At 39.6% G+C, this 16,718-nt stretch overlaps 1 protein-coding gene across 1 annotated transcript; it reads left to right on the top strand.

Annotated features, from left to right (window-relative positions):
• The first annotated feature begins 15,069 nt into the window (after positions 1 to 15,069).
• LOC122098177 (glycosyltransferase-like domain-containing protein 1) lies at positions 15,070 to 15,690 on the top strand. Its single transcript, XM_042668671.1, has one exon. It carries the CDS (start codon positions 15,070 to 15,072, stop codon positions 15,688 to 15,690), a length of 621 nt encoding a protein of 206 aa, XP_042524605.1.
• The last annotated feature ends 1,028 nt before the right edge of the window (positions 15,691 to 16,718 follow it).

Below are 16,718 nucleotides of genomic sequence, written 5' to 3'. Positions count from 1 at the left end.
TCCAAAGTGACACAATGGTTATGATGTTCAGCAATGTGATATCATGATGTTACACTGGATTTTAGATATCTCATGTCATATCTGAAATATGAGATCGAACACAGATTTTTCAACTCACAAAGGGCCTATGATATCACAATGGCATGTCACAAAAGTTTAAGAGGACATGAGAGGTATTTGATGTCACAGTGGGTTAGTGATGTAACAAAGACAATGTGCTGTGACAAGAGATTTGATGTCACAAAGGTTATGAGTTCACAATGGGTTCCTGATATCAACCCACATGACACATTTGAAAGAGAATTAAATCAAAGAATAGGCATTCACAGTGGGTCTATGGCATTAAAATGACAATGTGATAACAAGGGAGCAATGTTTGATAGGATATGTACTCATTACCTTGCTCATGTAACTGTAATCCCTCTGTACACTATACTTACAATAAAAAAAACACATACAGAAGAAAAAAATATAAAAATGGTATGGTGTCATTGGGGTTTGGTGATGCCACAATGAGATGATGGTGTAATGACGATAATGCGATTTCACAGTCATAATTATTGTTCAAAGTTTTGTGATGATACAATGTTATATGTGATCCCAGTTTTCATTAGTTCACTATGAATATATGGGTACAGAAAGGGTCTGTAATGCCACAGAGGTCATGTGTTTTTTTAAAGATGCTAAGAGTTCACCATAGCTTTGTGATGTCACAATGTGATTGTGAAGGCACAACAGCAATGAGATGTCACAATGGGTTTGTGATGTCACAGTGGTGATGAGGTCAAATGAGTTTGTGATGTCACTATGAGTTTGTAATATCACGATGACATGTTCAATTTCAATTTCTACTAGTTCACAATCAGGATACAATTTCAAAGAAAAGCTCCAAAGATCATGAGTTTTTAGTCATAACGTGTGATATGTTGACAGGATATTTTTGGCCTTTAGTAAGCTTATAATGATTTCAAATTTATAATAATTCAGGTATGACATATGATTTTAGAAATTGACTCTGACATCATGAACATTGTGACATCAAATTAATAGATATCAAGACCATGGTGTCACATTGTGAACTCACAAATCTATTAGGACTTCATCATATTTGTGCCAACACATGACTTTGGAGACAACACAGTCTCTTTGTGAACTCATCTTCATTGTGAATGAATGACATTTGAGACCCGGCATGCCATTGTGACATTTCCAACAAATTGTGACAGCACAACATATTATAGTAGAAACACATTGTGTTCTAATAGCTATTGTGGTAGCACAATCCCTTCATGACCCCACATTTCCATAGTGATATCACTAACCCAATGTGAGATTCCAATCCTCTCATATCTAATCCAGGTATGAAATGTGATATCCGAATCCAGTGTAACATCTTGATCATGGTGATATCACACTGATAAAGTTATGAGCATTTTGTCACATTCTGACAAAACACACCTGTTAGGATTCCACTTTTGTGAAAATGCATGCCTTTGGATACATCACAGTCCCTTGGTGAGCTCATGTACTCATTGTGAGTTAATGACAATTGAGATCACGTGTCATTTTAATATAACCAACCCATTGTGACATCACACACCACTTGTAAATTCATCACCAGTGTGGCCTCACCAATTGTGATATCAAAATATTTTTAAGTCATCATACTGCAACATCACATTGCCATTGTGATATCACCGTTCCATTGTTTTTTCAAAATCTAGTATGTCTTCATAGCATTCTAGAAATTTCATTGCCTTTTATGCTTCAGTCTTCTGTGAACTCATATCCTCATTGTGAAATAGTAGCAACTGAAATTGGACATGTGATTATGAGATGTGACTTCACAAAACTATTTGATTTCATCACCAATGTGACATCACAACCCCATTGGGAACTTTCATTGCTATTTGACATCAGTATCACATTGTGATATCCCAAACCTATTAGGACCTTTTAGCACCTTTGATAAAACACATGACCTTTGTGACACCACAATCCCTTTGTGTAACTATACCCTCATTATGAACTGATAATTGATATCAAACATGCCATTGTAACATCACGAACCCTTTTTGACATCACCAGTGTGACATAACATTCTCATTATGACAGCATCAACTATTTTTGACATCACAAACCTAAAATGACAAGATAGCATTATGAGATCACATTTTCATTGTGATGTTATAGACAGATTGTGAATGTCTGTTTTCAATCTTTTCTTTGTGGGTCGTGGGGCTTGAAATCTGGGCTTGGGTGCTGTCCTTGCTCTTCAGCTCTAGGCGAACACTCTATGGCTTGAGCCACAGCACCACTTCTGGTTTTCTAGTAGTTTTTATTGGATATAAGAGTCTCATGGACTTCCCTGCCTGAGCTGCCTTTGAACTGTGATCCTCATATCTAAGCCTCCTGAGTAGCTAGGATTACAGGCATGAGCCACCGGCACCCAGCTTTGTCATTCTATTTCAAATTTGACATGTGTGTTGATATCAGAAACATAATGTGACCTAATAACCATTGTAACATCATAAATCAGCAGTGACATCAAATTGTCATTAGCTCATTGTGACATCACCAAATGATAATGGCATCATAGCATTATAAATCATAGTGACATTGTTACATCATAGATGTAGCAGTGTGAACGCCTATTCTATGAATTCATTCTATTTCAAAAAACCATTTTGACCATATAACCATTGTGATATCACAATTCTTTTTGTTCTCGCGTTGCCATTGTGGTATCATTAAACTGCTGCTATGCCATCACAAACCAATCCTGTCTTTATATGTTTTGTGACATGCTGCCATTGTCATATATATTAGGCCCTTTGTGAGCTCATAATCTGTTTTCAGTCTCATGTTTCTGGTATGACATGTGATATCAGAAATCCACTGTGACATCATACTGCCAGATGTCATGACCATTGTGTAACATTGTGACATCACAAAACTATTAGAACGGCATTACATTTGTGATAACACATGCTTTCAGAGACTTTACAGCCCCTTTTGAACTCATATATTCATTGCCAATTAATGACAATTGAGATCTGCCATGCCACTCTGACATCATGAACCCATTGTGAAACTTATTGTGACCACATCACAAGAATGGCATCAACAACAAATTGTAGTATCAAAGCATTATTTTGACATGATATTGTGGTATTGACATTGTGATATCACTGTCCCATTGTTTTTACAAGCCTATTATGCTACATTACATCGTAGAAAATTCATGGCCTTTGAGACTTTAAGCTCTTTCTATGAACTCGTGTACTTATGACCTCTAAGGCAAGGAGAAAAACCACCGAGTCACATTTATTATAATAAACTAATTTACACTAGAAAAGGGACTGTGATTACCTTATCCTGGACTGGATATGTCCAAAAGCAGCCTCGACCACCAAACCTCAGACCTCCAAAGGGCAGCCCCACCCTTTCTTAATTGGTCTGCAAACCAACAGCCAAAAAATTATGATCTCCAAAGCTCCAAACCTTAATGGGCAAGGCTTTTTACTTTTCCTTTCCTCCCTCCTTCACTACAGACCTGTCCTTCCTTCCTGGTCTTTCCCTTTTTCCCTTCCACCACTTCCTTCTTCTCTTCAGGCCTCTCCACTCTCCATAGGCCTGCCCTACTCTGCCTCAGTGACCACTTTCCCACCTTCTGCTCTCCCTCAACTTCTTCTCTTCTCAGGTTTTTCCCTTCCTGCTGTCTCATCACTTTCTTCCATCTGGGTAGCTCCCATTTTTATGTCCCCTTCGAGTGCTCTGAAAATGCAACCAATATATAGGTTGTACCCCTTCTCATTCCAACGGGTCTCCTGCCTAACAGTTTCAACCATCACTTCCCAAACTGCCCAATGCTCAATCATTTCTTGTCAGCTCACCATGTAAGGCTTGACACCTCCACCTTTGGCGGCATTCACCACTCTCTCTGGTGGGCCAGGCCAAGAATTTACAATGATTATCAACTCCACAGATAATTCTGGCCCCACTAGTTATTACATTATACTCATAATGAATTAGAAGACATTGATATTGTATATGTCATTGTTATATTTCAAACTTGATGAGACATCACTATCCCATTGTGACCTCATCACTGCGGTGACATCACAAATTCATTGTGATATCACATTGCCTTTGTGCCACCATGATCACATTGTGACATCCCAAAACTATTATGACCTCAGAAGCTTTGAAGAAAGCATGGCCTTTGTGACATCACAGGCCCTTTGTGTACCCATATCATTTTGAGCTAATGACAATTGAGGCCAGACATGCCATTGCATTAACATTGCAAAACCTTTGTGACATCATCACCAGTGTAACATCACATTGTCATTATAACAACATCAGCCAATCGTCTCATCATAAAAAATGACATGATAACATTATGACATCACATGTTGATTGTGATGTCACAAATACATTGGAATACCTATTCTGTGATTTCATTCTATTTCAAATGTGGCAGGAGAGTTGAACAGAAATACATTGTGACCATATAACCATTTTGATATCACAATACCTTGATGACACCACATTGTTATTATGATATCACTAACCCACTGTGACATCACAAAACTGTCCTATCCTCATGAATTTTTGACATGCTGCCAGTATGATATCTTTGGCCTCTCTGAGTTCATAAATTGTTTAACTCATAATACTTCAGGTATAACCTGTGATATCAGAAATCCACTGTGACATCATGACCACTGTGACATCACACTGCCAGATATCATGACCACTGAGTCACATTGTGACATCACAAACCTGTTACAACTCATTACATTTGTGCCAACATATTCCTTTGGATGCATCATTAACCCTTGTGAAATACTTCATTGTCAATTAGAGATTTGGCATGAGATTGTGATATCACCATCTCATTGTGAAATAAAAACCTATGTGACCTCTTCACCTGTATGTCATCACCAAATATTTGTGACTTCAAAAAATTATTATCTCATGTAATGGTAACATCACCTTGCCAATGGGATTTTCACCATTGCATTTTTCACCAACCTATTATTTCATCGTATTTTACAAAATTCATGGCCTTTCTGACCACTAGCTCCTAATGTGAACTTGTATCTTCATTGTGATCTAGTAGAATGAAATTCGATATATAATGGTGATATTACAAATTCATTGTGACATCACTATCCAAGTGTGACCTTATCACCACAGTAACATCACAAACCCATTGTGACACCACATTGCCACAGTGATATCATGATCACCTTGTGACATCCCAAACCTGTTGTGGCCTCTTAGCACATTTGAAAAAGCACATGGTGTTTGTGACATCACAGTCCCTTTGGGTAACCATATCCTCAGTGTGAACGAAGGACAACTGAAATCAGACATGCCAGTGTACCATTACAAACGCTTTGGGACATCATCTCCAGAGTGAGACCACATTGTTGTTTTGATACCATCAGCCCATTGTGACATCCCAAAATGACAATGACATCATAGCATTATGACATCACATTTTCATTGTGAGGTCATAGGGACAATGTGATTGCTTATTATGTGATTTCATTCTATCTCAAATGTGGCATATAGGTTGATTTCAGAAATCCATTGTGACCACATCACCATTGTGACATTACAATCCCTTTGTGACCTCATATTGACTTTGTGATATTATTAATGCAATGTAACAACACAAACCTGTCTTGTTCTTATAAATTTTGTTACAAGCGACAACCTTTACTTGGGCTGCATGCCCAGAGCTAAATGGAGCCTTAACTATGAACCCTCAGACCTCCAAAGATCAACCCAGCCATTTGTTAACTGGTCTTCAAACAACCAACCCCCCAAAATAATGATCTCTAATGCTCCACACTTCAAAGGACAAGGCTTTTTCTTGTTCCTCATCCTCCTGCCCTCCAGACCTGTCCCACCTTTCTGGTCTTTTCATTTTTTTCCTTCTACCATTCCCTTCTTCTCTTCAGGCTGCTCTACTCTTGACAGGCTTGCCCTGTCCTGTTCATGTGGCCAGTTGCCATCCTTCACCTTCTGCTCTCCCTCAATTTCCTCTCCTCCCAGGTCTTTATCTTCCTTCAGTCTCATTACTTCTTTCCTACCAGGCCTTTCCCCTGTTTCTCTCTCCTTCTGTTTCTCTGAACATGCAGCTTATACATAGGCTGTACCTGTATGGCATCACCAACTAATTGTGACATCAAAACCTTTTGTGATGTCACAATGGACACAATGATCATGACATCTGTCAGTGTGATGTCACAATGGTCATGACGTCACAGTTGATTTCTGGTATCTCATGTCATACATGAAATATGAGGAAACAAATTATGAGGGCAAAAAGGTCTAAGATATCACAATGTCAGCATGTCACAAAAGATAGGACAAGAGAGGTTTCTGATGTCACATTGTGTTAGTGATATCACAATGGTACTGTGATGGTACAAAGTGATTGATGTCAAAATGGTTATGTAGGCACAAAAAATGAGTTTCTAATAGCAACTCTCATGCCACATTTGAAATACAATGAAATCACAGAATAGGCATTCACAATGTGTCTATGATGTCACAATGAGAATTGTTGTCATCATGCAATATATCATTGAGTTTGGTGATGTCACATGAACTGATGTTATAATGAAAAAGTGATGTCACACTTGAGGATGTCACAAACACTTTTTGATTTTATAGTGGCATGTGTGATCTCAATTTTCATTAGTTAACAACAAGGATATGGGTACACAAATGGACTGTGATGTTGAAAAGGGCATGTGATTTTTCAAAGGAGCTAAGAGGTCATAATAGATTTGCTATGTCACAATGGAATCATGATGTCACAATGACAATGTTGTCACAATAGTGATCTAGGTATTGAGGTGCTTACCAATTATTGCCAGGTTCTGTTAGCAGGGATAAGGCAGTGGCTAGAAAGCCAAATCATGAATCTAAGGTGAGAGATATGGTATAGTTCCCCAGTGAGTACCCTGATGCTTTTCTGAAACTTTTGCCAGAAGCCTATAGGATCTATAGGCCTTTGTTACCCTTTCTGAACCTTCTCCCAGAAGCCTATAGGACCTATAGGCCTTTGTTACCCAGACAGCCCCAGATATTAGAAGAAAGCTTCAAAAGTCAAAAGGTTTTGAGGGAAATGTGTATTCTAAGTTGGAAGTGGTTGCCCAGTGGGTGTTTGATAACAGAGATACCCTGGAAAAAAGGGGTCTAAAAAGGGTGTTTGACTTTTAGTAGGAGTATCAGAATAGGGATCAAGAAACCCTTGGCAAAGACAGTACAATTCATTTGCAAATGGCAATAGAGAACCTCTAGACTAAATCAGTGTATTTATTGCAAGCAAAATGGACTTTGGGAAAAGGAATGTCCAAGGAAGAGAAAGATAGAAAATGACAAGTTAAGTAATCACATTAACCATCTGGAGCTTGGGGTGCTGAATTCCAACTATGTTCAACTTAAAAAGCAGCCCTCTGAAGTTAAGAAGTAATGTGGCCAAAAAATTCATATACTTCTATCTCAAAACACAGGCTTATAAAAGACTGAATCTCCAATATGTGCCCGTCAAACCCCACCAAGACGTTAAATGCACATAGAAGAGCACACTGGAGAAAACACAGAGAATTATTTGACATGAAGAAAAGATTTGAAGATATAAATTAGGAACTTGTGACAGTTAAAAATGAGTAGAAAATCCTCAAAAGGAATCTAGAAAACACTCAAAATCAAATGAAATTCAAGTACATTATCCTGCGTGAGCATGAGGCAAATTAGGGGAACACAGGTCAGAGGCTGACAGAAGCAGAGGACAGCAATGCTGCTATCCTTGCTAACCACAAGTGAGGCCAAGAAGAGATCCTGATGCTGGATTAAGAAATCATGGCCATGAAAAAGGAGCTGGACCTGATATAAGAATGTATTAGGCAGGGCTGGGAAGTGTCTCAGTGTTAGAGCACTTACATTGCATGCATGAGTCCCTGGGTTCGATTCCTCAACACTACATAAGCAAAAAGAAAAAAGCTGGAAGTGGCGCTGTGGCTCAAGTGGTAGAGCACTAGTCTTGAGCTGAAGAGCTGAGGGACAGCGCCCAGGCCCAGAGTTCTGGCCCCACGCCGGACCCCCAAGAAAAAGAATGTATTAGGCTGAAGTACATGTGGATTGTAAGCTTTGAAGAGTGTCACCAGAAATTCAAAGCAACAGAGAAAGAAGGAAAGGGTAGTTAGCAGAGAAGATGGGAAATTGCTGTGTCATAGAAGATGAGGCCAAGAAAAGTGAAAAAGAAAATATCAGGCTCAAGAAAGAGAATGTTACTATACAGAAAGAGTTAAAGGACTACATGCTCTGATAAAGAATGCTGGGGAAAGGGAAAGAGCATTAGGAAGGAAAACAGTAGAGCTAAACAAACAGTTGGAAAATCTGTCACAAAAATACACTGCAGTGGAAAACTAGAAAGAGAAACTACTAGAATAAAAGGCCAAAAAGACTGCTGAGATCTTCACCATAAATGTAATGCAGAAGCATCTTGTCCCAATGGAACAGGTGGAAGTGGGAAAAATACCTCTCAATACCATCTCTATGAACTTAAGGGAGGAGCTAAAGACCAAGCAAGGGTGTTGTGAGAAGGAGCAGCAGCTGGCCAGTCAAATGAACTCTCCTGTGACCCTGCCAAAACACTTGCAGGTTAAGGAGCACAATCAGAAGGAGAGTGGTATCATGAAAGCAAGTTTGAGAGAAAAGGAGGAGAATAAAATGGACGAAGTCTTCAAGGTTCATATTACTGTACAGGAGTTAAAGAAACTAGAGACCCTAAGATACAGGGAAACATCTGAGCTGATCATGTAGTTTCAGAGACTACTCTAAAGCTACTAGTCTTTAAGATTAAAGGAAGAAGCAAAAGCAGTGAACACTGAACTTGTTAAAAAAAGCATACAGGCTCAAGCTTTCTGTCAGTTTACGTGTAGATATTGGCACCCTGGTAAATTGCCCCAGGCCACTGACTAAAACTGTTCGAAAACCAGTGGAGCCTCAGCCTGAGAATCCTTTGTAATGCATGTACATAATTTCCAACAGGTAACTGCAGAAAAGCTGGAACCTATGGAAAGAATTGATATGTGAGGAACCTCAGACAGTGAATTTGGGAAAGTAGACTCCACAGAGGTAAAGCTTGGAAAGTATGGGTATTGGTATCTGTTAGTAATAGTGGACACTTTTTCAGGCTGAGCTGAGGTGTGTAATAATCCCTTGATTTGGCTAACCCTCAGCTGTTGGGTCCAAAGATGGCCCTGCATTCATGGTGCAAGTTCTCAATTATTAACTAACACCCTAGGAATAAATTGGAAGTTTCAATCCATTTATAGACCTCAAGGCACTAGAAAGAGTGAATATGACCTTAAAGGAAACTTTAACTAAATTAAATACAGAGACTTGAAATGGCTAGGTGAGCCTCCTCCACTTTGCTCTCCTTTGAGCAAGATGTAGCCCCTATGTTAAAGGATTTAATCCTTTTGAAATACTTTAGGGTAGACCACCTTCTTTGTTTCCGAAACTTGGGATGACTGTATTAACAGAAATGTCTAACTACAATCTGCAGGCTTTACAATATATTCTTTTTTTTGGGGGGGGGGTCCAGTTGTGGGCCCTGAACTCTGGGCCTGGGCACTGTCCCTCAGCTCTTCAGCTCAATTCTAGCACTCTAACACTTGAGCCACAGCGCCACTTCTGGCTTTTTTCTTTTTGCTTATGTGGTGCTGAGGAATCGAACCCAGGGCCTCAGGCATGCAAGGCAAGCGCTCTACCACTGAGCCACCTTTCCAGCCCCTACAACATATTCTTTTATGTACTTATCTTTTTGTAATCAAGGCCCACCGGCCGACTAAGAAAACCTCCACCTGAAGGGGAGGGGCCAAGGTGGTGATGGAACAGCAGGGAAACACCACAGCTCTCTCCAACCAAATATAGAGTTTGGATTTCAATGCTCTGTTTCCCCAAGTTCTCAATAACAAGGCATAAAGTAGAAAAAACTTACACACATGGAAATTAAACAGCACTCTGACATGGGTCACAGAAGAAATTATAGAAGAAATTAAAAACTTTCTACAATTCAATGAAAATTAAGAAACATCACAAAGAAACCCATGGGACACAGCAAAAGCAGTCCTGAGGAACAAATTTATTGCTCTCAGTGCACACATTAAAAAACAAAGACCGGGCTGGGAAGGTGGCTCAGTGGTAGAACACTTGCCTTGCAGGCATGAGGCCCTGGGTTCGATTCCTCAGCACCACATAAGCCAAAAGAAAAAAAGCCAGAAGTAGCGCTGTGGTTCAAGTGGTAGAGCATTAGCCTTGAGATGAAGAGCTGAGGGACAGCACCCAGGCCAGAGTTCAGGCCCCACGACCAAACCTCCCTCCCCCCAAAAAGAAAAAAAGAAACAAAGACCAAGTAAACAATCTTATGATTCAACTAAAACTGCAAGAGAAACAAGAAAAAAATTGAACCTAAAGTTGCTAGACAGAAAGAGATAACCGAATAAGAGTTGAAATTTATAAGATAGAGACTAAGAAAATTATAAATAAAATTAATAAAACAAAAAGCTTTTTTTTAAATGTCAATAAAACTGAAGGACCACTGGCAAGAGTAACTAACAAGAGACCCAAATCAATAATATCAGAGATACCACAGGAAAATTACAACAGACATCCAAGACATCCAAACAATCATAAAGAAGTAATTCCAGACTCTACTCACAAAGGAAGGAAAACCTAGCAGAGAGGAATTAATTTCTACAAAAATACAAATTTCTATCCCCCCTTTCCTTTTCAGTCATGCTTCTCTACCACCTATGGTGGGGGCAGAAGTTCGGTAAACAAACATCTTTTCCTGCCTGAATAACATGTGGTGTTTTCTTCATTGGCTACTTAATGAAACCTACTTATTTAACATTCCTTACATATGGTGCCATGATTCGGATGGGGTTATTGAGTCGGAAATGTTAGAATTTCCTAACCACCACTTTTCTATGAACCCAACTTCTTTGATACACCATGTGAGACTTTTCACCAATAACATTGCTGGCCTTCACATCCACGTCCACACCACTTCTCCACTCTGGTAAGTGAAACTACTCTCTATAGCTCTCTGTTGCTCAATCTCTGTGCAGATGTGGTGCCATGCCAGAGAGCTCATATGGCCTTTTGACGAAAGGCTGATCACCTCCAAAGCTGAGGATGCTTGGTTTGGGGGATTTGGCTATTTCTCTCTAGAGGGCTCTGGGGGACGTCCGGACACCGCTTCTGCCTGGTCAGCTCTCCTTCATTCACCAGACTGACTCTCCTACACATTTACTGGGGTGCTGTGAGTCATGCCTGAGTCATGAAACCCCTCTGAAATGTCTCCTGCGCTCACTGGATAGCCGGAACACCTAATATTTTTATGCTGTTCTCAGATTTTCACAATTTTTGAGTCTGCAATGATACATGGTGAGAAGTCTGTTTACTTTCAGGCTCTCTTGGCTCTCTGCTATTAATGTCGAACTTTCTATATCTCCTGTTTCTTTTCTACAACTTTTTCGATTGTGCCCTGAAGAATGCGACATGGGCTAGGTCCCAGGGACCCCCTCTAGGTTCCCTCTCAAAGGCTTTCCAAACTAGGCTTGATTTTTTGTTAAGGCTTTCTTTGCATTTTTTCAGCAATTCGCCATCTTGGCCACATGATGGGTTAAGGGTTTGGCCCTATCCAGTCCTTACCCTTCCACCAAGCTGACTACTCCGCCATCCATGTATTTTAATGTGCGTGCTAACAAGTTGCTCTTTGCACAGACCCTGGTAACTGAGGCCCAACCATGTGATATGCTTTGTTAGCAAAGATGTCTAAACAATATTGTAAAAAATTTTAGGTTTCGAGTTTTGCCTTTTTTGTTTTGTGTTATATTCTAGTACTGACTACGTGATTCTAAAATATTGGGCATATCTGTGCTAAGATTCTCACATCTAATGAGTTTTGTCATTGCAGAATATTTGGTCAAGTCTTGATAAGGACCAAGTAAGTTCTCCTTACTCAATTTGAACTCCTTGTTGTTTTAATTGGAAATAACAAAGGGCTTTTGTCCCATAGATTACCGTTCAAAGCCAGCCCGGGCTGAAAAATCCCTCAGACTCCATTTCCCAACTAACCTGCAAACAGCCAGGCAGGAAGAATTTGCTCAAGCCTCTTATCTCTAACCAGCAAACATTGCAAGTGCTACTATAACTCAAAGTGGTAGATTGTTAGTCTTGAGCAGACGTGCTCAGGGACAGTGCTCAGGCATTGAGTTTAAACCTCCTTGAATACCATATATGACAAACCATCCCAGCAATGAGCACCTGGACTCGGCCAGTCTGGGGAACAAGGGAACATGGAGAGGAGTAAGAGGAGATGATATCACATCAGCCACTTTGTGCCTGCCCTTTCAAAATTAACCAGAGCCAGGAGGCCAGTAGAATAAAGAAGTCTGCCCATCTAATGTCAATACTTGTCTACCTTTCAACTGGAAAGGAATTATATTCTTGCCTTTATCACTTGACTTATTCTCTACCTAGTCAACAGATGTCAGAAATACCTAGGGACATTTCTACCAACATTTTCAGCCCAAAGTCCCTCTTGCCATTTATTTGCTCCCGTATTTTTTTTCAGTCCCTCAATGCCTGAGTCTTCTCCAGACTTCATCCAAGAGATTTGCCTCCACTAGATATCATCTAAGCACTCAATGCCCAAGTGACATCTGTTGCCTGCTGTCTTCTTCCAGAGGGGAACACATCTCAGCCTTTTAACCTACTGTTGATACCCCATGAAAACAGGAAGTAGCCAGAGAGAATCTTCAACCTTTTTCATAATTGTCAAAAGGCTGGAATGTAAGGTCTGAACAGGGACACCTCCCTCCCTCTTGACTAAGTTTCAGCCCAGTATCTGTTACATAGGTAACTGGCAGACCTGGAAGCAGTCACCTTCCTCTCCTTCCCCTCCTGCTAGGTCACATCCTGGGCCACCTCTGGTCACATGACTCCCATCTGACCTTAGGAGGGTCACAGACCCTGAGGTCACATCTGGATCCAGTGTGGCTACACCTTTCCCTCACTTGGCCACACCTCTTCCTGTCCCTGTCTAGATAAGTCCTGGAGCAGCGGTAGATCACACCCTTCGTTTTCAGCCATGCTTCTCCACCATGCATGGTGGGGGCACCAGTTCAGTAAATAAATTCTTTTCCTAGCTGAAAAAAAATACAAATTTCCCAAACAGTACCAAGAAGAAATAAATCAATTAAACATGCCAATAATCTACAATGAGATGAAGTAATCAGAAATCTTCCAACAGGAAAAGCCCAGGACCTGATGGATTCACTACAGAATTCTATAAGGCCTTTAAAGAGGAACTAAGACCCATACTCCTCAAGCTCTTCAGAGAAATAGAAACAGAGGGAGTAATCCCAAACTCATTCTATGAAGCCAATATCTCCTTCATACCCAAACCAGGCAAAGACCCAACAAAAAAGAACTACACACCAATCTCTTTGATTAAGACATATGTACAGCTCCTCAATAAAATTGCAGCCAACAGAATCCAGAAACATAACAAAAAATCATACATTATAACCAAGTAGGCTTCATTCCGAAATGCAAGGATGGTTTAACATATGTAAGTCCATAAATGTAATCCATCACATCAACAGATCCAAGGTCAAGAATCACATGATTATCAACATTGATGCAGAAAAGGTTTTTGATAAAATTCAACATTCATTCATGTTAAAAGATCTGGGAAAAAGTAGAAATAGAAGAAACATTTCATAAGATAATAAAAGCCTTACATTTTAGATCAAAGTTCAATATTATACTTAATGGGGAAAAACTACAACAAATTCCCCTAAAAACAGAAACAAGGCAAGGATGCCCACTCTATCCACTCCTCTTCAATATAGTTCCGGAATTCTTAGCCAGAGCAAAAAGGCAAGACAAAGACTTTAATGGGATCCGCACAGGAGAGGAAGAAGATAAATTATCTCTTTTTGCAGATGGCATTATTTTGTAAATTAACAATCCCTAAAGCTCCATCCCCAAACTCTTATAGATTATAAACCAATTTGGCTAAGTAGCGGGATACAAAATTAACCCACAAAAATCATCACCTTTCTGCACACTAACAATGTACAAGCAGAAAGGGAAATCAAGGAAACAACCCCATTCACAATAATCTAAAAAAAAGTATCTAGGAATTAAACTAACCAAAGATGTAAAGGGTCTATTTCATGAAAATTATAGAAACCTAAAAAAAGGAATCATAGAGGATACCAGGAAATGGAAAGACTTCCCATGTACCTGGATAGGTAGAATTAATATGGTGAAAATGGCCATACTGCCAAAATTAATAAACACCTTCAATGCAATTTCCATTAAAATTCCAATGACCTACTTTTCTGAATTAGAGAAAATAGTCTAAAAATTCATTTGGAACAACAAAAGACCTAGCATAGACAAAACAATTTTAGGCAAAAGATAGAATGCAGGAGGGATCATGATACAGGACTTCAAGCTCTACTATAGAGCCATAATAACAAAGACAGCTTGGTACTGGCACAAAAGGAGACCCAAATATAAATGAGACAGGTTAGAGGACCCAGAAATATAGTCGCATATGTACAGTCAGTTGATATTTGACAAAGGAGCCAAAGACATACAGTGGAAGAGGCAAAACTTCTTCAACTACGGGTGTTGGGAAAACTGGCCACATGCAGAAAATGAAAAGTAGATCCTCGCCTATCACAACGCACTAACATCAACTCAAAATGGATTAAAGACCTTAACATCAAGCCTGAAACTCTGAAACTACTACAGGACTGAGTATGAGAGACACTTGAACTTATAGGCACAGACAGGAACTTCCAGAACAGATTTCCAGGGTCACAACAAGTTGGAGAATGACTGAATGGGACTACCTTAAAATAAGTTTCTGCACAGGTAAAAAATAGCAATCAAACTAGAAAGAAAGCTAAATAATTGGGAAAAATATTTACCAGCAATATATCAGACATGGGTCTAATATCCATTACATATGGTGAATTTAAGAATCTGATTCATAATCCTTGTGACATTTTGGATGGAGCTGATGATCAGCCACGACCATTGTACATTGTCTGGCCTCACAGGTGGGAGCATGACAAAGATCCAGAGACACTTTTTAAGGTATTATTGCACCTAAAAGATTTAGAACTCCCTTTTCACATCTCTGTCCTCGGAGAAATTTTTACAGATGACCCAGATATATTTTCAGAGGCCAAAAAGGCACTGGGATCTTCAGTCTTAAGCTGGGGCTACTTACCCTGCAAAGATGACTATTTCCAAGTATTGTGCACGGCTGATGTTGTCATCTCAACAGCTAAGCATGAATTCTTTGGAGTGGCAATGTTGGAAGCTGTGTACTGTGGTTGCTATCCATTTTGCCCCAAAGATTTGGTTTATCCCGAAATATTTCCCGCTGGATATCTGTATTATACACCTGAACAGCTTTCAAAAGGACTCCAGAATTTCTGCAAGAGACCAGATGTTGTAAGGAAACATCTCTATAAGGGTGAAATAACTCCGTTTGATTGGTCAGCCCTACATGGTAAATTCAGGTCTCTGCTTACAAGAGAACCTAAGGAAGATTTGTAACAGATGTGGCTAAGTCACAAACTTGCAACCTAAAGCAGAATCTGAAGAACTTTCCAGAGTGTGCCCATATTTACCTGATCAGAGAGAAAAGAAAATCTGCAGAGGAAGCTGAGCCTGGCTGCTTGTCAAAGCTGACACAGAGCCATCTGCCACAAACCTGTGGCGGCTTCAGATCTCCAACCCCTGCCACTACCCCAACTCAAATTAAATACAGATTCCTAGAATCATTATGGTAGTTACACATGTCCTCAGATCACATGTAGGAGACTGTTCAAAAAAAATATGTGGCCTGTTTTATAACCACACTCATGTATCCCATATGTGGTGCCATATTGAATTTCCGGTTGAATCCGTTTTTATCCTTTGTACTGGTTGACATGGGGCCTGAATTCTTTCTTTCTGCCGACACGATGGCAGCCAAACTGCAGCTTCAAACGCTCACACTTGGCTTGGTTTCTACCTGGGTTGCCAAGTTATCATCCGAGTCTTCCTGTGTCCTCAAAGGGCCACAGGGTCTGAATGCAGACCACGAATATGCCACCTCAAAAATGTGGGCAAAGGGCTGCTTTAGCATTTTTCCTTTAGCAAATTAACGACTCTTTGGCACACAAATTTTTAAGTGAAAGTATTAATAAGAAATCTGGCATATATTCCCATGATTCACAGAGTTACATTTGCATTTAATTAATCTTAAAGAAAGTTGCAAGATAAACAACTGTAATTCCAACAAACATGGCAGATACAGTCAGTGGAGCCCTCCCACCCATAAAGTGAACACTGAGATACTTGTTTTAATTTTTTCCAGGAGTCAAAATAGAGAAATCAGTATACTTCTAACAAAACTAGCAGTTTTGATTAAAATATTCTTCAAAAATATCCGCATCCAGATACAAATATAATCTTTGAAAGATACATCACTCATTATTCTGATAGTCTGATTCTGTATTTGTTGATATAAAAATGTTTTAAATGGTTAGATTGTAAAATAAATTTTTAATAAAGGGCCAAAAGAAAGAAATTAAATTCAG

Source organism: Dipodomys spectabilis, unplaced genomic scaffold (assembly GCF_019054845.1).
Source record: "Dipodomys spectabilis isolate Male_0828 unplaced genomic scaffold, ASM1905484v1 ptg000463l, whole genome shotgun sequence".
NCBI lineage: Eukaryota > Metazoa > Chordata > Mammalia > Rodentia > Heteromyidae > Dipodomys > Dipodomys spectabilis.
The sequence above is the reverse complement of the archived record's forward strand: the minus strand, read 5'-3'. Positions and strand labels throughout refer to the sequence as shown.

Excerpts from the sequence above, each read along its gene's own strand:
- LOC122098177 (XM_042668671.1), top strand. The coding sequence starts at position 15,070 with ATGGGTCTAATATCCATTACATATGGTGAATTTAAGAATCTGATTCAT.